This window comes from Anoplopoma fimbria, chromosome 13, assembly GCF_027596085.1.
Source record: "Anoplopoma fimbria isolate UVic2021 breed Golden Eagle Sablefish chromosome 13, Afim_UVic_2022, whole genome shotgun sequence".
NCBI lineage: Eukaryota > Metazoa > Chordata > Actinopteri > Perciformes > Anoplopomatidae > Anoplopoma > Anoplopoma fimbria.
This window is the reverse complement of record NC_072461.1, coordinates 23,540,366-23,561,489: the sequence shown is the minus strand read 5'-3', so window position 1 is coordinate 23,561,489 and position 21,124 is coordinate 23,540,366. Positions and strand designations below refer to the sequence as shown.

Here is a 21,124-nt window from a genome sequence, read left to right as displayed (position 1 = left end):
TTTTTTCCTTTTTTTTTAGCGGAGCGCAAACCACCCTTGTTCAACATGAATGCCATGAGTGCCTTATATCACATCGCACAGAACGACTCTCCCACGCTACAGTCCAATGAGTGGTGAGTTCAAAACACACGCTCTCTAAACATTACCATTAAGATTTAGTTTTTTACAATAGTCTTTGGAGAATGCTGTCCAATATAGGATCAGTCAAACTGACACACAACAAAATCTAATAAATTGCTTTAAAAAAAGCTTTAAAATATTCTCCACAAACCAAGAAAATTCAGTGAAACTGCTGATACAATACTTCCACTTAACTGTGAACATTAGAGGCCAATCTGATCCGGGCTCAGTCACGGTAAAACATCCCTGTGTTAATCTGCACGACCTGTGATCCCTGCAACATGCCTTGTGCAAGGTCACACTCTAAGTCTCTTATGTAATTACCTGTGAGACCTCTACTAAAGTAATACTGCGTAAATACCACATCATTCCTGCAGGGCTGTAGGGCATAGTTTCATCTACAACAACATCAAAACAAAGCAGCGTGATTATTCTAATTTTATTCTAGTGGTCGAAACATTTTATTGTGTTTGCCAGACTAACTAGGGTATTTCTTTGTTCTAGAAGTATTATGGGAAAACAGCCAATACTTTTTTTTGCTGTTCTCAGCATCACAGCTTATGATTGTGGATGCTAATAGATCCTCTAGAGACTGTCCTTCCAGACATAAAAAAAAAAGAAACAATTTGATTTAGGCCAGCAGGTTTTAAACAGCTCTTAGCTGTGTCTTTGCAACAGAAACTCACCCACACGTTTGATGTGCACCTTTTTTAAATGAATAAACCTGATTGGTTCTGTTTTTAATTGTTTTTGTTTTTATTTATAACATCATTGGTTTAAATTGTGGATTGGAGGACTCCAGTTTAGGAAGATTCATTATTTTATCAACAAGTTATTTGGGCTAGCCTGAGCATTAATGTTAACACTTACTGTATGCTCTAAGCTAGCCATCACACCCAGCGAATTTATGTTTTATATATTTATATATATACTCAACAAAGCAGTAAATATTCCACTCTCATAATCTTTTTGCTTGCACAAACCTGGAGATAAAAGTGTAAGAAATGAATGAATATAATATGAGATTAGGTTAACTTATGTCACGCAGCAGGGGGAAAAAGGATAAATACGTAGGAGTGTAAACGTATAGAGAAGTAGGTGATCTAAAAGGTCGCTAGCAGGAAATCAGCAAGGCAGCAAATATTCCACCGATCCTCTGAGTCGCAGAAGCCACCACTCACACGCTGCATGTGAGGTGTGATTCCCATGAGGGGGAAACAACGCTCATCAAATATTAACCCTTTGTTTGATGTTCTCCCTGTAATTTACCTTCTGGGTTCTTCTATTTATGCAATCACTACCGTGGTATGAAAGTGAAGCGTTGTGTGGTCTGAGCGTGCAGAGTCGTGTCGGTGTTTGCTTGTATGTTGCAAGAATCTCGTGTGTTCTGCATGACTGAGGCGAGAGGCTGTAAATTGTTCTCTACCTGCCTCAGCTCAGCCTGAAGACATTCTTGAACCTTCCAAACCAAACTCTCAATTAAATACACTTTTTACACCTTTTGAAAGAGAACATAAATCATGGGCTCAGTCATCAGAAACACGAAGCAGGTGGGAGTCTTCTTTTAGTTGGAAATTCACTGCCTTATGACTGCATGGAGAACAGAAGTTGTGAAATTAGCGTTGGCTTCTAGCATCGCGCTGAGGCGAGCGTTTTGTGCGGGGCGGGCGCAGGGTTGTGGTATTTTTGGAGGAGCTCCAGAGGCCCCCCAGGCGTTAGCAACATCCCGCCAGATGAGACAAGCCGAGACATCAGCTCTGTAACTTCAGCAGAAAAGGCCACACTGTACACACACACATTGGCATGACATGCAAGTGCACTCATGGACCTCGTCGAACCACAGAAGACGTTCGATGTTGAGGTTGAGAAAGAGGATTATGGTGGATGGGTGCATTTACTGACCCTGCAATGACCCCGAAATCTCAAATAGCACCGTATTTCACTTTAATGTTAGTAATCCCAACACACAGTGATACATGTACTGTGTTCTCATGAGGGTATTTTTAGATCACAGTCAGTGTCACAGTGTTCCACAGCTCCAGTGGCTCCTATATATTTATTGCCCCACATATTTACATAATCCATACGTGGTTCATCCATGGGGATGCACGCAGAGATTACGTAGGATTGTTCCGGGTTTGATTCATTGTTAGGACTAACACGTCCCAACAGAAGATTACTCATCGAGTTAAACATTCATTGACACTCTGGTGTGGCTGAAGTCAACCTATAATTAGACTGTCACTGCTATGTCTGCTTATGTTACTCCGATTTAAAACATGTTCGACTGAGAACTCACCCGCTCTCTGTTCTCCTCACCCAGGTCTGACCCCTTCCGGAGCTTCGTCGACTACTGCCTACTGAAAATTCCTCAGGACAGACCCTCCTCGGGGGAGCTGCTACGAGTGAGTGGGCTTCCTCTGTTATCCCTCCAGCTGTGACCTCACTTCCTGTCTCACTCAGTCCCCGAGCAATGCGGATGAGTCACTCGCACCCACCCACGACTCCCTAATACGCAAGCATACACACAGTGTCTTCTCCAAGCACCCCGCTGAGAACAGCTTATTCTCTCTCTCTTCTTTTCATTTCTTCTTTTGTTGTAGCTCTGCTTCGCAGCCACGGTCCTTAAAGGCGCCATAGAGCTGCCTGTATTTTTGCTGCTTTCACATCAGTTGTTTTGGCAATTTATGCCTTTTATTGATAGTAAGACAGTAATAAGATGATACAAAATGAGGGTAGAGTAAAAGAGAGGGAGAGAGACAGGAAAGGACATGCAACAAAAGTCGATGTTGGGGTTCATGTTTAGTGCCTTTAACCTCTACGCCACCAGGAGCCCAATTCTATCTTTGATAAATAGTTTTTTTCATTATTTTTTAAAGAAAGTACAAAATAATATGCATCAAAAATATATACATACAACCCCCCCCACCCTTATTCCACAACCCATTCACACCACACACACAATTGTCCATGGTTGACAACATAAATACGCTCCATCATATGCAGTTGACTCAGACATTTAAAACAAGACAAAAGGCAACATTGCAGAACAAGGAAGTACAAAACAATCACATGTTTGTGTCCACGAGTAGAGTATATAAATAAAACACCAAAAAGGACTCACTCTTTTGTTATCGAACGTTTTTGCAAAAAAAATGTATTACAAGGTCAAGTTAGTTGGACCTCTCTGAAGTTTTGGAGGAAAAAAAGTACTACTTGTAAGAGCGGATTATAAGATTTTATTGTAAAACTGCACTATCCAAGGTCAAACATGGATGCTAATATTACAAATATTAAGATGATGTTGTTACATGTCATCCTCACGCTCATCCTGTCACTCCCCTCTGTTATTTGTCAAATAAAAGACACAATTTCCCCATAAAATGAAGATTTAAAAATCATAAAGTCTGCCTTTTAATAATGGCATTTTTTTGACATCTTGCCAGGACTTGGCAATACATCACTATATATATTGATATGATCTCAGTCTAGATGATGTCATAGATTTAGGATATCATCATATGGCATAAGTGCTGTCTTTTCCTGGTTTTAAAAGCTGCATTAGAGTAAAGTGATGTAACTTTCTGAACTGACTGAATTATATTATTGAACTACTAAATCATTGCATCTACATTACTGATAATTAATCATCAAAAGTCTCTTTTAAATATTCAGTAAAAGCACTAATAGTCAGCCCTACAATATCAACGTAATATTGATATTTAGGTATTTGGTCAAATACTTTGTGATATTCATTCATCCGACCCTATAACACCCGACTAAAACACACAATGAACGTACACAGCGTTTATCCGCGTATGTTCATTGTGTTTCCCTGTAAATGAGGGGTTGATCTTTTTGTTTGTGTGACCAACAGGTAATCCTATTGGCCCACTAAGAGTTTAATGTTCTTGGCGATCACGCTCAACAGTGCTGGAGCTCGAGGGGGGGGAGTTTTCACACCTACCCCACCTGAGGGAGGGTGTGAGGTCAGGTAGCGGTTAACTAAGGAGCTCTGGACTGTCGAGTGGATACGTTCGACGTTTAGACTGGGATTCACTTTTCCCAACACTGCTGACCTAAATCCTGACCAAAAAAAAAAACATTAAAGAGGGATAAGCACCAAACAGACTTGGGATCAGTGTAAAAGGGGCTGCTTTATGGTGAAGGCTTGGGGGGGTGGGGTGTTAGCTTATGATTAATACCCCACTTTCTCCTCTCAGACACACACAAAATTACTCTTTCTTTCAGTGCACACACACACACACACACACACACACACACACACACACACACACACACATACAGGCACACGCCCCCCCAAGCTTTTCAAAGGGGAAATCAGGTCACTAATCTGGGGGCCTTGAGCTATCACTGTTCAGGCTTCAGGTTAAACAAACTCTCTCCCTGTATACCTCATTCAGAATAATAGTAATTATGCAAATAATGAAATAAAAACCTCACAGTGACCTGCTCCAAAAAGTACTCAATAGTTTTAAGCCCAAAAAATGTGTAGTTTGAACAGTTAAAAATAGCTCTGGGTTGTTTGGTTTTCAGGGGTATGTTTTTTTAATAGCATAAATTAAACATTTTCTCACAGCAGAGAATGAGTTATAATTGATTATGTTGTCCGACTGTCAAAACCCCAAAGATTATTCAACTAGAATAATATAAATCCGAAAAAGCAGCAAATTCTCTCATTTGAGAAGCTGGAACCAGTGAATGGTATTTTCCTTTACATATGACCAATAATAAATAAATAAAATAAATAGTAATAAATGCATTAACAAAATACATTGTGTCAGATGAAAAGATTGAAGCTATCTGTGTTGTAATATATGAAGGTGGATCCAGCAGAGCCAGGCTAGCTGTTTCCCCTTGTTTCCAGTCTTTATGCTAGGCTAAGCTAACATGCGGCATGCTCCAGCTATATCAATTTATCTCGTCTAACTCTTGGCACAAAATAAAATATGTGTATTTCCCCAAATGTTGAACTATCCCTTTAATACATCAAGCATGTAAGGCTGGTTTTCCGTCACCACTGCTCCCTTAATTGCAGTAGAAGTAAACAAGATGGACTCGAGCAAAGTGGGAACCCCAAAAAGTATATATATATATATATATATATATTGTTTTACATGTCACAAATAATAAGAAAAAACAAGAATAACTAATAAAATGAACACTAAAATATACAACAAGCTAAAAATAAACTAAATAAACAGACCTGTGCTCATAAAGGAGTAGGCAAAAGTCAATTTTATGACTTAAACAACCTAAATAATTAACCTAATGTTTAAGAAATAAACACATAAATGATCATCTTTATATAAATAAAACAAAATGTTATAATAATATGTAATAAACTGCATTTAACATCACATATTGATGATGCCTAACAGATTCAATCACTGAGGATGAATTAGTATTTCTGGTAAAAAACATTATATTGTACATTCAGTGACATTCAGTGCTGTCGCTTCTTCTTAACACTAACCTCCTAATGAGGAAGAATCCCGCCGATAGCTTCTGGCTTGTGGACGGGACGGAGGAGGCCAACCTCCCACACTCTGGTGTAGGTCCGTCAGAAAACGGGACAAATCACTCCCATCTCTATTTTCAGAGCGTGATGTCATTCCCCTGTGTCCTGACTAACCCATTACAGCAGCATCTGTCACATGGAGAGGGGAAGGTGTGCAGGGAAAGAGAGCTGGAAATAGACCTAAGATGTTTTTATACAGTATATATATTTTAGGCCTGTACTCTGAGGTTGCATACATTTCAGCCACACAATATTTTATGAATGAGCGTGACTAAGGGGAGGTATGAATGTATGTGTTTGTGGGTGGAAGTGCAGGGAGGAGGAGAGTGTGTTTTCTTTCTTTTTTATCTTGATGCGAGTACAGTTAAATGCTAAAAAAGATATTTCAACACACATATTCGCCCCCTCATTCTAACCCGACCTCCACCAGCCCCACACACCCACTCTGACCTGCTGGTTATGAAACATGAAATAAATAATTACATGAAAGCATAATGCACCAACCTCCACCAAATTACACCTCCATCAAATTACAGAAAGTTTGTTTCTTTACAGTACAGCTGGTCACGACTTGAAAATGTGCTCTAAATGAGTTTAACCTGAGTTTATAGTACAACAGTTATAGAAATACATCATTGAGTAATCATGTTTTCATGTCTTCTATTTATACAGGGATTTAACTTTCTTGCAGTAGGACTTTGACTTTTTTAGGTTGTTAATATCTAGTTTTTTTTATTCAATGGGGTGTTTTTTTACTTTTCTTTCCCACAAATTCTGCTATTAATTCCCAAATATGCCCTCAAATACAGTTTTATTTCAAGAGAGGTTAATGTGTATAGGCCTTCCAGATTAAAAAACTAAAACCTCTCAATTAATTAGCAGCACATTACTAAATGATTGTATAATTCTTTTTGAAGCTGTCATTAATTTGGTGCCAAAGCGAAATACAGTTAAGAATTCATGTATTGGAATGAAAAGGATTAAGAGTATTTGTGAAAATTGATTTTATGGACAATCTTGCACAGATCCCATGTGTTCAGTGTAGAAGATGATGAAGAGTGCTGGGACTCCCATGACGGGCAGAGCAACATACAGGCGCCCTCTAGTGACGGTCACCGTTGAGGTTCTCTTTGAAATAATACACTGAAAGAAAGAAGTTGAAGGCAGTTCAGTCCAAAAGTGTTACATTAGACAAAATTTATGAGATCATTAAAAGCAGACGGATGTCAAAACAATAAGGTCCACCAACTATGATATGATTTCGAACCATATTTTTCAACTTTACTTAGAAATAAATCTTATATCATACATTTCTTACATCATTTGTGCGAAAACCACTTTTTTGTTTGATGTTATTTAGCAAATAAATGTTTATTTTCTGCTAGAATTATAATTTAATATAAATATTTAGTTTATTTAATTTTGAATATGTAGGCTGTAACAAATATCTTAAGGTGAAAAACTTTGGAGATACACAAAAACAGTACACATAGACGACTTAAAGAGGACATTTTCATATTGCCATTGAGCTATTTTAGGGGAAAAAATGCATTAAATCCCTAAATTGTATGGTATGAAAGCTGAAGTTGGAACAATACTTCAATTAAATCAGATTACCATGTAAAAAAAATTTATTTAAATACCTAATACAATGGTTTCCTCCTTTTATCCTATTTTAAATAACTCCTGACCCAACCAACCCCACTAACTCGCCTTCTCCCTATTCTTTTTTTTCGTCCAGCATGATTTTGTGCGTCGTGAACGCTCGCCGCGCATTCTCCTCGAACTCATCCAGAGGACCAAGGATGCGGTGCGCGAGCTGGACAACCTGCAGTACCGCAAGATGAAGAAGATCCTCTACCAGGAGAAACACAACGGACCAATGGGAGAGAGCCAGGAGGAGGAGGAGGTGGGAGGAAAAGGGAGAGGGAGGAGGGAGGAGGGGAAGGGTTGATGTAAAAGATCAGTGAAAAGAGAAATACTACGGAGACAAAGATTAAAGAGTTTATCAGGAGTAGCAGTCGCAGGAGACGAGGGGAGAACAAAGGGTTAAAAACATGAAATCATATGAGCTCCATTTAAATTCTGTTCACCTCAAAGTGAAGTCTCTACTCATATTTTTTTAATTTGTTCATGGAAAACCAAATTCAATTCAGCTTTATCCTCACAGAAAGAAACGTTTGTATCAACAGACACTTTACAAGTCCACAGTTTATACTCACAGAACAACAATAGAGACAATAGTTGATAAAAAAAGAGATGAATATTAACCAGGCAGTCTGCTAAAAAGCAACAAACAGTTTGACAAGAACAGGCTACATAGAACAGTACAGGACTGCAACTAATGATATGTCTTTATTAACGTTTAATCTGCTCGTTATTTTCCAGATAAATCCATCAATTGCTTGATCTGTGAAATATCTGAAAATATTGACAAATGCTAATCACATTTCCTAGAGCGCAAGTTGACTTCTTAAAAAGTCTTTGTGCTTCCAGCAGTCCTACCCACTCATACATTCACATTATAATGATATTAAACCGAGAAAATCAGCAAATCTTCACATCTGACAAGCTGGAACTAACAATTTTTGATGGAATAATTACCGAAACGATAATCAATTAAAGCTGCAAGCAGCGATGATCGGGCCCTCGCACTGCGCTCGCAATAATCAATTATTAAAATTGTCGACTTATCCTTTGCAGCTCTACAGTTGTTTATTTTAGCCCCTGTGTTGCACTGCAGTGAGGTGGTTTTTAACTTTATTGGTTCCACTATGCAGGAGTTCAGACTCGCGTGCACAAAGTGTGAGAACAGGATAGTTTGTCTGAAGTGATGTTCAGAGGGAGGAGCCAGATACTGTACTCTTGTCTAAAGGTTTGGTTTTTTTTTTTTGTTCTAATAAAGTTAGATAGAAGACAAGGATACAGTTATTAGCTTTTTACATAACACCAAACAGGAGCCTTCCACCTGCAGCCACGGTAGTCTGACATTGACACTTGATTGACCCGACCTGAGGCAGAATGAACAGCAGCACACACTCGTGTCATCCTACACCACGTGGCGTAATTCAGAGCAGACCTCAACGCCGCTGAAGGCTTTACTGAGAAAACCTGCAGTCCAACACCTCATTTTCACATGTGGAAAGACTCATTTTAACATCCTAATATAAATAATGTTAACGTCTACTACACCTAAAAGCTGTGTAGCTTGACTCCCTTTAACCATCATGTACACACACTCAAGTGGCCTTCTAATCTGAACGCATTTCAGGCATATAGATGTGCATTAATATGAGAATTTACACAGGTGAATGGTACAAACACAAACACATCTGAGCAATTTGAGGTTAATAGACAATTAAACATTATGCAATCTAGAGGTCATTAGTTATTTTACATGTATTGAAGTGACTGCAGAAAATTTGTAGAGACCTGTGTATATTGGGGCTGAAGTATGTGTGTGTGTGTATATAGTTGCATCTTTCCATAATTTCATGACTCCTCATTTGTGGGAGCATGTGTTTATGAATATGTGTGGATGGATGTACCCTTGTAGGACAGCGAGGCGGCCAGCTGTAAGATGAACAGCCTGGGAAGCAACCACTCCATCCCCAGCACCTCGGTCAGCACAGGCAGCCAGAGCAGCAGCGTGAACAGCATGCAGGAGGTGCTGGACGACAGCTGCTCCGACATGACCATGATGCACCCGCAGGACTACAGCAGCACCCTGGAGTCCTCCCCGCACACCAAGAAGGTAAAAAAGATGGGTGGTGGGAGGGTAAGGGGTCAAAAGGTCCCAATGTACCAAAACCGGAGCTGGGAAAGTGGAGAGAAGTTCCCAAAACACCTCGTCTGATGAGATGAGCTCAAGTGTCCCCTTTCATCCGTACCACCTGTCATGTCCCAAATGCGTTTATCTTAAACTCGTTATAGCACAGAGTCACAGCTCATTATGCCACACCATCCTGTCCAAACTGTCCTGAGGTCAGACACGATAAAAAAAACAACTAAGAGAACCTAAGAAAAGCTTGCACTGTTTTGCTAATTTAAAGAATAGACATCTGGATGACGGGAAGTAAGAGAGAGAGGGTGCTGATGGGGAAATACGAAAACAAATACAAAACAAATAAAGTCAGTCACCTCCAGAGACGGGGGTTCTAAGTCTTTGTGCACTACACACTCACTCTACCTTGTTTTAACGTTTGTGTTTATTGAAAGATCTATTTGATTATGGACACGTTTTGTACTAGCTGCAAAGGCCTCTGTGTAATAGTTATTCTGCGCTTCTGAGATCCAATTATAGTTGATTTGATTGCAGCGGTTTAAGTGGTGACGCTAAGTGAAGCACTTCTATATCATTTTCAGAACGCACCGAGGGGTCAAAACCTAAAGGGGTCTAGTCAGGACACGAAGAGAGTTTAATGTATAAATGGAAACAAGCTGGAATCAGCACCTCTGATTGTGACCAAAAATCTGTAATCCAGATTATGTGTTTATTTTCCTCCTTAACAAATATATATTTTTTATTTGACCAAATCTAAACTTTCAAGTTAGCTGACCAACCTCGCAATGTTTTCATGTATATGTGCCCCTGTGTGGGAAACACTGCTCTAATTTATTTTCGTTTGAGTTAATCTGATTCCTATGCTTAAAAATTAGCGTTTCATCATGGCAAAAAGAAAAAAAATATATCTAATGACTGGAATCACAAAGGAAAAGATCTCATCCGTTGTTCATTCACGCCAGGCCCATCTGTCCACCAAATTCCATTGATCTCCATTCAGGTTTTTTAAATCTCCTCCTGATAAAGAGACAAACAAGTAAACACAAACAAAAGTGAATCTTCCTTGGAGGAGCTAAAGCCTGATTACAGACAAGGAAAACTTTTTTACCTTCCCAATAATTGTCCTTTATTTTGATTTGGCCACGTAGTACTTTAGCAAAAAGTAGTAAACACCTTTGCAAGAATACCTTGTACGTAGGTTTCAAAGGATTTTACTACATAAAAACACAGCATTTCTAGAACAATCACTTCCTCTAAAACTGTGCAATCTAAAATTGAAAGGACACATTGCTCCATGCAAAACATCCTCTTGGTTCTCTCTTACTATTTTCAAGTGTATGCGTAACCACCCCACCCCCCCATCCGGCAACCATGGCAACCATCGACACAGTCCTCACTGTTTGGCAGATCGCTTCAAGTTCACCACAACCACCGTTCTCATCCAGAGAACAAACACTGTGTACACATGTCGACAAGCAGCACACTCTCACCACCATTTCCCTACGTATAGCTCTGTCATACTGCACACACACACACACACACACACACACACACACACACACACACACACACACACACACACACACACACACACACACACACACACACACACACACACACACACAGGTTCAGTACACACAGGTCAACACAATGCCTGACATTCTCGTATGACTTGAACAATCCGTGGAGAGAGGGCTGTCACTGCTCCTTCATTCTCTTTCTTCACTCTGCTCTTTGTGTTTCTGACAGTGCATGAATAAGGATGTCACTTCTGTGAACAGACAGCCAATGCGTTGTTTCAAGTTCAGGGGCTGAGCTGAGAACAAATGAAAGTGACACACATTGTTTTCAGACGCTGATGAAGTTCCCCTCCTCACATGAATCAACTCTTTAGTCCCCTGGTTACTGAAAATGTTTTTTAATGGGGCGGGGATTGAGTGTTGACATTTCATCACGTTTTGCAAGGTTACAGTTGACACAGTTTTTAGAAAAATAAAGAATTCTTCTGAAGTTTTGACGTTGTACGCTTAAAATCTATGGGGAATTTTGTTATTCAAATAGTCATAAAAAAAATGGTGAAGAGTTAAAACTCCAGCCCAGTTTTTAGTGTTAAAATCTGTCAAGTGTACGTTCGTTATTTACCACTTCAGTGTCATTTTTTTCTTGTATGGTTTTAAAAAGATGACAACTCTGACAATCAAAGGATGATGACTTGTGCTCAGTTTGCATTTCTCAGTGCTGTTTGTAATTTTGTGCGTTTCAAACAGGACCAACCGTACAACTGGGACGATGGGGTCCACAGGGACCAAATGCAGGGGCTGAGGCCGTCCTCCTCCGACAAGAGCAGCCAGGCCCAGAACTACAAGAACCAGGGCCGCTTTGCCACCATCAAATCAGCCTCGCTGGTACGTTTAACAAAACTCTTTCCTCTTTTTTTGATCATCTAGTTGTGCAACATTGACCTTGTTGCTTTAAATACCCCCCAAAAAAAGGAAAACGAACGTGTTTTGGAGAAGTCAAAGTGATCTTTCTCAGTTTTGTGTTTACACAATAGACGCATACAAGGACACAATGGGGCCTTGTTTTTGTTTCCCTCTGTTTTAAAAAAGAAAGTCAGCGAATGTGGCGGTTGAACGTTGGGTAACGTCTCCACGCTGAAGAAATGTGATGGTAATCCATGTTGGAACAACCTAATGTTTCAAAAAACGGCTATAAAAGCAGAAGCAGCGCTTCCTGTGTAGATATTTATTCGACCTGCCCGTCCGTCTGCTTTTGGATTTTTTGACCTCTTCCTGTCTCTTTGTCTCTGAGATTCAGTTTTGGCCTCGGTCTCTGCAGCATATCTCTATTTCTTTACGCCTCCTTTCCTCTCGTTCACCTCTCTCCCTTTGTTTACTCCTCTTGTACTACGCTTCACACTTCCACCTCCCTCCCTCCACCCTCTCCTTTATTTCTCCCTCTCTTGCACTTGATCATACATCATTCTTAGATCTGACTCTATATCCTGGGATAAAGGGGGTGGAATTCTTTCTCTCTCTCCATGTCTCTCTCTCTCTCTCTCTCTCTCTCTCTCTCTCCCTCCCCCTCCCCGTCTGTTGTCATGGAAACCGGCTCTAGTAACTAGTAAGTAGTGTGTGTGTGTGTGTGTGTGTGTGTGTGTGTGTGTGTGTGTGTGTGTGTGTGTGTGTGTGTGTGTGTGTGTGTGTGTGTGTGTGTGTGTGTGTGTGTGTGTGTGTGTGTGTGTGTGTGTTCACCCATCCATGACCCAGTGGTTTTAATTGTGAATCCCCTTCTGCTGTCGGGTCTTAAACCAGACACGAGAGAGCATGAGTAAAGAAGACGTGTGTGAGTTCTTGAGTTGAATAGAATTTACACTGTCCTTGATCAGAGGAAGAACCACTGATATTCCAGCACCGTGTGGGCTTTTTTTTTTTTTTTTTTTTTAAATGACAACAGGTCGCCTTTATCTGTATTCACATACTACTGGAAATTCCTTTTTTGTTAATCTTACAGACCTTGTCAAGTTTTAAATCGTTTAAAATGTGAGGGTTGTAAATAAAAACATGCCACAGTCCCCAAAAAGCAGAAGCTCTAAAATTCCCAAAGTGAGATATTGAATACAAAGAATTTGTCCTAATGCATCTGTTGATGATGTACCTTACCTTATGTATTTCTACACTCATGCCACACTGTTCCTTCTGTGGATGCGTAGCTAAACATAGATAGCTTTATGTCAGTTCCCTCCCAAACATGTGTGTCTCTCTGAGGGACACGTTGTCTTCAAGGTTTCTAATCCAGTGGTTCCCAAAGGTTTTGACTTTCGACCCCTGTAAAATGAAGCAATGTCTACTTGCAACCACTTATCTCTGGTTGTCTCTGTACCAGTTGAGACTACAGAGTTGATTTTCTTGTTCAATGTTAATTTTTAGAGGCCCGAATAATGATCTAATAAAGCAAACCATACAACAAAGTCTGGAAAAAAACCAATATAACTTTGTGTAGCAAAACTGTCCCATTACTACAGTGACAAAACAACAACCTTTATTGAAGATGATTTTTTTTATCTTCTCATAATTATGACATATTAACTTGTAATTATTAATTATGCTCATAAAGGGACTAGCCCATAATTATGATTCATATATTAATTGTTTATATATTATCTCATGATTATTAGAAATCATTTTTTTCCTGTCCGTTCATCCCAAAAATCACAAAATCTCTGCTCTAGCTTTAGGTACACTGTTTAGTATTCGCTGCTAAGCTAGCTACTAGCTAAGTCCACATAAATAAATTTGTTCCTATGCATAAAAGATATGTAATAGTTACCTGTATCCTCTACTAACAATAATTAAGCTTAAAAAGAAAAGCAATCCTACCCTCTTACCAACTCCTCATTTATGCTTTGCCCATAATTTACAATCACTTTACCACATAGTTCCTATTTATTCATTCCTGCTTTTAAGCAAGTTGGATTCAAGTCGAACTAAAATACCTCAGATGTAAGCAGCTGAGGTGGCACGCACTGTGTCTGCCTGTCCTGAAAAGCGGCGGCATCGTGTAAACCACAGTATCTGTGTGGTGTGAAAGCACCGGTCCTGCCCGCCGGCGCTGAGAGAGAGAAAGAGAGAGATGACATCATCTTTTTCTTCTCGAAAGCGCAGACGTCCTCAGATTGGCCTCGACTCGCCGAGACTGGAATCAGCAGGTAGACAAAAGAGAGAGGGAGAGAGAAGAACGGGGGGGTCCAGACGGTGAAGGGTGATGGATCACTAAAGAAGAGAGAGAGAGAGAGGAAGACGGAGAGAGAACACTGACAAGAGGAATGAATTGTTTGAGAGAAAAATAGTAAAAAAAAAAACACCAGTAATAAGTTACGTCCTCAAAAAACAAGTATGCAAATTCCCGAGTGAGATATTAATGTTGAATGAAATGTGCTCACACTTCCAAACGACAAAGAAAGAAATCATAGTGATGGAGGGAGATATGAGGAGATTAAAGAGCGAATGAATGATGGAGCATGGTGGCTGCAGGAGGTTAAAGTCGCGGTGGAGGACACAGACGGCAGATATCAGAGGGGGGATGAGAAGGACAGATAAACAAACAGAGGGGAGACAAAAGGAGAAGTGCAGATTGAAATCTGGAATGTCAAATGAGGACAAGTTGAGAAAGAGTGATGGAGGTAGAGTCCGATCTGATGTAGAGGAGGGAAAACATGGAAGGTGAGAAGAAAAGGAGGGGCTGAATCTAAAGGAAAGGACAGATGAAAGATAATAGGGAGAGGTCAAGAAAAAGGAAGAGAAAGATAGCAGGATGAATAAAAAAAACATCAAGGGAGATGGACGGAAAGGGAAAAAGGAGGACGAGATGGATGTAAAGTAAGAACGAGAACGAATGTGAGAAATAACTAGCGAAGGAGTGGGAGGGAGGGCCGGGCTTATTATAGGTCAGATGAAGTGACTGACTGAGGCGTTGGGCTGATGTGAGAGACGACATCGTTGTTAGACATTTCACCTCGTCTGCAGCTTGACTCGTCTGCAGCTTGACTCGTCTTGCGGGGTTGTAACTTGACAGCCTGTAAAAAACTATCAGCACGTCAACAACCGAGCAGCCTCATGCTTTATTGGTATCTGCTATGCATTTAAACATAATCAAAAGACTTATGAAACATGTTAATGTCAGAGGTTTGGGTTAAACCAGATTTTCTTTTGAAGCCCAAACAGACACATGAGAATACAGACCCTCCCCATATTTGTGCATCTACAAGAAAACACACACAGAACAATAAAGAAATGTCTATAGATGTGTTTTGCTTCCTCTTTTTAGCAAAATTACTTCACCATATGTCATTTTTACACATGTGGCAAAGCACAACCGTGTCTTCTTCTTCTATCTTGCACCTAACAAAGGAACAGTTCAGGCTTTTAACATTGTGCAATGTAATTGGGAAGAGCAGTCTTTTTGGAAGAAGAAATACCTTCCTTCTACTCTGAAATAAAATATTAGCTGTGTACATAAAAGAGCGGCTCGCTTGTTCCAAATATTACATTAATGAATATTACATTGTATTACATTTCTCAGAGCCCTTTATTAGAACGCGTTATCGAGGAGCAGAGCTGAGGCCAATTCAGACTCGTCGGCACCAGACACCTGGTGAACACGCAGAGCTCAAACCATCCATGTGTCTAAATACTGTTATTAATATGATAAAAGGAGAAAATGCAAGAAGACAAATTGTGAGTGCTGCCCTACTTATTTGTTATAACACAGATCAGTCACATCAACCACCACCAGCACGGCGTTTCTTATGTTCAACAAATCATGTCCATTCAGTGCAACATTATCCTGAACTGCAACATAAGCAGAAAAACTAAGATCAGCTGCTTAATTCGCACTGATCTCACTGGAATATTTACCCTTTAGCCTGCATCCCTCCCTCTCCTCCCCTCCCCTCCTCCCCCTCCTCGCCCTGAATATGATCTCCTTTCCCTCCCTGAGCCTTGTGTGAAAGAGGCCGTCACATGACGTGACTTGGCCCTTTGTGGCAGCATGCAAGGGTGGCAGCGGAGCAAGTGACTGGGATTTGGGGCTGCTGTTACAGTGGGGTATTGATTCAGCACAGATTAAGGAGGTGGGGGGGGGGAGCTCAACCTCCACCTATAATCACACAAACTCCCCCTTTATACCTCTAGATGCTCTTATTTTACTTCTCATAATTTCCATTTTTTCCTCTTAACTCTTTTCCAGTCTTCCTCCATCTGCTGTTTCTCCTTTGCAATCACCCCCCCCTCCTCCACCTCCCCTCATCTCTCTGCCTGCCCGTCTCTAACACACACACACATCCCCCCCTCCAACTTCTCTCACTCTTTCTCAATGAGGTATTCATGTGACCCACCTGCTGTCCGCCGCTTAGCGTTAGCCCCACTAAAGGGGCGCTCTGTGCTCTTGTTGGCCCGCGCGGCCGGCCGGCCTCATTCACAGTTCACACGCCTGCCTTGGCGAGCTGCGTGCCCAGGGCACGAACCAAGGAGAAAGGGGAGGTGGGGGGGTCGTCGGAGTCGTCCAGTAAGGGTGGGTCTCCGGGTGGCATCGGATCCGCAGGCAGGGTTCTGTCGGGCATAGGATGCTGCACAAGGTTCCTGGATGCTGGTGCACTTGGCTAAAGTCGCCATCATGTTTGGCCTGAGGAGTTCAGGTGGAAGTTATGAGAAGATGCGGAGCGAGTACTACCTAGATGTGGAGAACCCTTTCTGTCCTCAGGTTGGTGTGTCAGGTTTTGCTGCAAAAAAAAAGATGGGTGACATTGATGTAAAGCCTGTCAGTAAGGTCCTTTTCTTGCCTTGTCTAAGGCAAGAAAAGGACCTTACAACTGTTTAAAATTGTTTTTATAACTTTTTTCTTTCTCTATCTTTGAACACATTTGAGATCCTTTGTGGTTGTCCGATCTGTGCAGTGGTTGTGTAGCTGTGTATGTGCGATGGTCAGATAAAAGAGCTTTTGTTGGGCTCCAGTGGCAACTTCATCTAAAGGATCTAAAGGAATTCAGAGTATTTCTCTTTTTTAAGGTCGTAGATTTCCTTCGCTGGTTGAAAGTGTTACAGTAGCACCTTAACTGTGATGCTTTACAGTATCGAGTGAATTCTGTTTTCAGTTTGTCTTGGAAAAGTTAAATAAATGTATATATCATATTCAAAAAGGTCAGTTGACATGTTAAGCGTTGCTTTTTGGATGCACACTATATTTTAATAACTGCTGTGTATTTGTTGTGTAATTTTTTGTAATTTTTTTTTGGGTCTGATCAGAAATCCGATATATTGGGACGCTCACGTCTCCTAACTCCTTCTCCTTCTCCACAGGTGACCAAGCAGATCCACGAGCATGAGCAGGAGAGCGAGCTGCGGGAGCAGATGTCGGGCTACAAGCGCATGCGGCGGCAGCACCAGAAGCAGCTGATCGCCCTGGAGAACAAGCTGAAGGCCGAGATGGACGAGCACCGGCTCAAGCTGCAGAAGGAGGTGGAGACGCAGGCCAACAACGCCTACATCGAGCTGGAGAAGCTGGCCAAGCGCCACGCCGTGCATTCTGAGAAGGAGGTGGGGATTTGTGAGGGGTGTTGGGGTGTTGGGGGGGTTATAGGACGTGAGTGGATGCAGAAGTACAGTAACCCAGAAGTTATTTCCTAAAGGTGGACTTTAGGACATGATGCTAAAGTTCTAATAATTATATAAAGTTATAGTTTGTTTCATTCTGATCAAAACATCGTTAACGCTTTGACGAAGCTCCAATCTTACATTGAAAAAGTCTCGCTCAGACTTTAAGCACTGCTGCGATGTTACATGATACATAAGATGAAACACAAGGACAGAAGTTGGTCACAGTATGTCACGCTGTGAAAAACAAGCTGCATATCTCTGTGATTAGCACGCAGCACCTGACCTAAGACCAGCCAGGGAGATAGTATATCTGTTGAACGCCTTGAACAGCGCCCTGAACACACAACGTCACATGTCACTCAGCTCAACCAATAAGACACTAGATATTGGCTTACATCAGAGAACATGGTCTAAAGTGGGTTGTTTTGGCAATTAAATCTTCCATTTTTTGGAATACTGATGTTTTTTAATGGAAATCAAACTTCTGAATTATGGCTGGACAATAACCCAGTTTATTCAAATTACTGACATAATGAATCTCCAAACAGAACAAAATGTTCTCATATTGCAATTTTGTTAACAATAACAATACAACAGCTATAAGCTAATCAACCAATCAGTGCAGTGTGTTTAACTGGTCATAATATAATATAAAATACATGGCAAACATATAAAAAGTTAACCAGCATAAAAGAGCTGCAACTAACTATTATTTTCACTGACGATTAATCTTCAAAATATTTGCTTAATTAATGGATTACTTTTTTGTTGATACAATTAAAAAAAATGCCAGTTAGAGTTTCCGTTAACTCAAGGTGACATCTTCATGTTTTTTTAAATATCCGGCCGGTATACGACTTAATTTGTTCACTGTTTAGTGATGAACTTGTAGTCTGTATTTAGCTTAATGCTAAGCTAACAGCCACTCGTCTCTGTTGTCCCCCAGATGAAGACGGCGTTGACAGATGAGAAGAAGTTCCAGCAGCAGATCGTGGCCCAGCAGAAGAAGGAGCTGACCACCTTTCTGGACAATCAAAAGAAGCAGTACAAGCTCTGCAAGGAGAAGATAAAGGAGGTGTGCCCCGTTTGTGTGTTGGTTTCCTTTTTTTCCTCCTCCAGCGAGCTCCTTTTGTACGCCCCTCTCTCTCTCGCGTGTTACGTGCAGTCCTGTGTGCCGTTAACTGTTGAATCAGCCCTCCTCCACACAAACATGCACATTCAAAACCACCAAAAGTGGTCTCTCTTTTGGACGCTGTGTTGAGTCACTCGGCCTACTCGCTGTGTACCTACACATGTAGATTCACACCAGCAGGGAAAACCCACAAATCCATACGCACAGTGTATCATTTGTGTGCCTCAACAACCTTCAAACTGAGCCCAGAGAATACTCCTGTGGGCTGGGAGTGTGATACTCTGTGTTTTTCAGTTACAAGATAAGTGACCAAAATTAGGTCAGCACAGTTAAAAGAAAGCATCGCTGGAAGGGAGAGATATTTCCCACCAACTGAGGGGCTATAGCGGAATTAGACACCGCAGAGAACGGGGATCAGGCTCATGTGTTAAGTGCATTAGCTGGAGTTGTAGATTACCTTAAAGCCCATGAAAGAGAAAGAGAACTCAAACTGAGAAGGGATGGATGTGGCTGAATCATCTTTTTTGGTTCCAACCCTCCTCTGGCTATGAAAGTCCTTCCAGACACACGGTCAATTTGAGTTTTCCGTATGTTCTCTATACAAACACTTGATATCGTGAACACTTTTCTTTATATAGGCAGTTTATCGAAGCTTTGTTCATTTTCACATTCAAAACATGCATATGTAACAGATAGTTTGGACATTTTCTTCTTGCTTTAGATAATATTTGCATGTCATATACTGGTATTTATATCTCCTCACCCAACTGCCCATAAATGTATTACCCATTGTCTTTATTTGACCAGTTAAACTAATATTCGCATCGCTAATTACAACTTTTAATGACAAATACATTTCCCTCGTCAGATAAACCGACCAACAACAGCCCAAATAAAACAGCCTCATATTAATTCTGACTCTCTTCTGTCCTCTACTTGTCTGAAAAATCTCCACATAGTTCCTAAATTCCTCTGCTTCAATCTCTCACCCCTCTCTCAGGAGATGAACGAGGACCACAGCACACCCAAGAAGGAGAAGCAGGAGCGTCTGTCCAAGCACAAGGAGAACATGCAGCATTCCCAGGCCGAGGAGGAGGCCCACCTCCTGGCCCAGCAGAGAGTCTTCTACGACAGGAACTGCCGCGCCTTCAAGCGCAAAGTCATGATTAAGAGGCACGACTTGGAGCAGGAACAGATCCGAGAGGTGCGGAGGACGTACATCTTTAAAATCATCACATGCATACATTATGAATAAACTAAATCCACAAAACTCCATGTTTATTAGCTGTAATTGTTTGTGATGTTGCGGTGAAAAGGCCCAGTGTGATGTATAACACCAAAATATTTTTCCCAGCATTGTGTTTATAATGACACCCCTTGTTCTTTAGATCTGTGGAGTTCTTCTTATTAACTATAAGAAGATTATTACAGAGTAAAGCAAGCCAGCAATGTCACAATCCGAAAAGCTGTTGTGTAAATCTGGATGAGGTCTTAGAAGGCCCAAAAGCTTTCTGTGAGAAAAATACATAAAAACTCTGAGTCATGTTTTAGATGATAGTTTTAATGTTTAGCTCAATAGAAAAAAAGGAACTATTTAAATGAAAGATTAAGAGATATTTATTGATTTCTTTTTTATTTCTTTTTTAGCTGTTGAGCCAACGTTCTAATCCTGAAAACAAACAAAGAGGAAAATTGATTTCTACATGTGAAAATGTGAATGTCACAGTGAAAACAAGCTCAGCTAACAATGTTAATCAATAGAGCCCACTTCCAGTCATCCATAATATCCTTTTCCTCTTCCTCCATCTTTCCTCCTGGTCCTCTTAGGAGCTGAACAAGAAGAAGACCCAGAAAGAGATGGAGCACGCCATGCTGATCCGCCACGACGAGTCCATGCAGGAGCTGGAGTACAGGCAGCTGAAGATCCTGCAGAAGCTGCGGATGGACCTGATCCGCCTGCAGCACCAGACGGAGCTGGAGAACCAGATCGAGTACAACAACCGGCGTGAGCGGGAACTCCACCGCAAACATGTGCTGGAGCTCCGGCAGCAGCCCAAGAACCTCAAAGTGAGTTTTCGATCCAGTTGTTGTTCGGAACAACGGTAAAAAAAAAAAAAACAACGAAAAACTTGTTTGAAATGCCTGGATACCATTTTTCGATTTCATCTTGTGTCTTTGAAAACACAAATTGGATCCACCTCTAAGATGGCGCAAGCCGTGAGCAACGTCTTTCATATCTTTGGAGAGATTTTGATGAAGCAGTGATGCAACGTGGATGTAACAAATTAATCTGGAAGAAATGGTGAAAGAACATACAATAGTGTCATCTCCGAATGTCATTTCAGTTTAATTTTGAGGATAACAGGAGGCAGAAGTCTGATTTTTGCACTTTG

The 21,124-nt window shown here is 40.9% G+C and overlaps 1 protein-coding gene across 2 annotated transcripts in view; it reads left to right on the top strand.

Annotated features, from left to right (window-relative positions):
- taok3a (TAO kinase 3a) overlaps nt 1–21,124 on the top strand; it is a 67,428-nt gene that overhangs the window by 41,648 nt on the left and 4,656 nt on the right. For both annotated transcript variants that reach the window (XM_054610359.1, XM_054610358.1), the window contains exons 10-18: nt 20–113; nt 2,444–2,525; nt 7,404–7,571; nt 9,219–9,416; nt 11,714–11,851; nt 17,303–17,539; nt 18,546–18,674; nt 19,732–19,935; nt 20,559–20,798. In XM_054610359.1, coding sequence (XP_054466334.1) covers nt 20–113; nt 2,444–2,525; nt 7,404–7,571; nt 9,219–9,416; nt 11,714–11,851; nt 17,303–17,539; nt 18,546–18,674; nt 19,732–19,935; nt 20,559–20,798 — 1,490 coding nt within the window. The remainder of the gene's footprint in view (nt 1–19; nt 114–2,443; nt 2,526–7,403; nt 7,572–9,218; nt 9,417–11,713; nt 11,852–17,302; nt 17,540–18,545; nt 18,675–19,731; nt 19,936–20,558; nt 20,799–21,124) is intronic.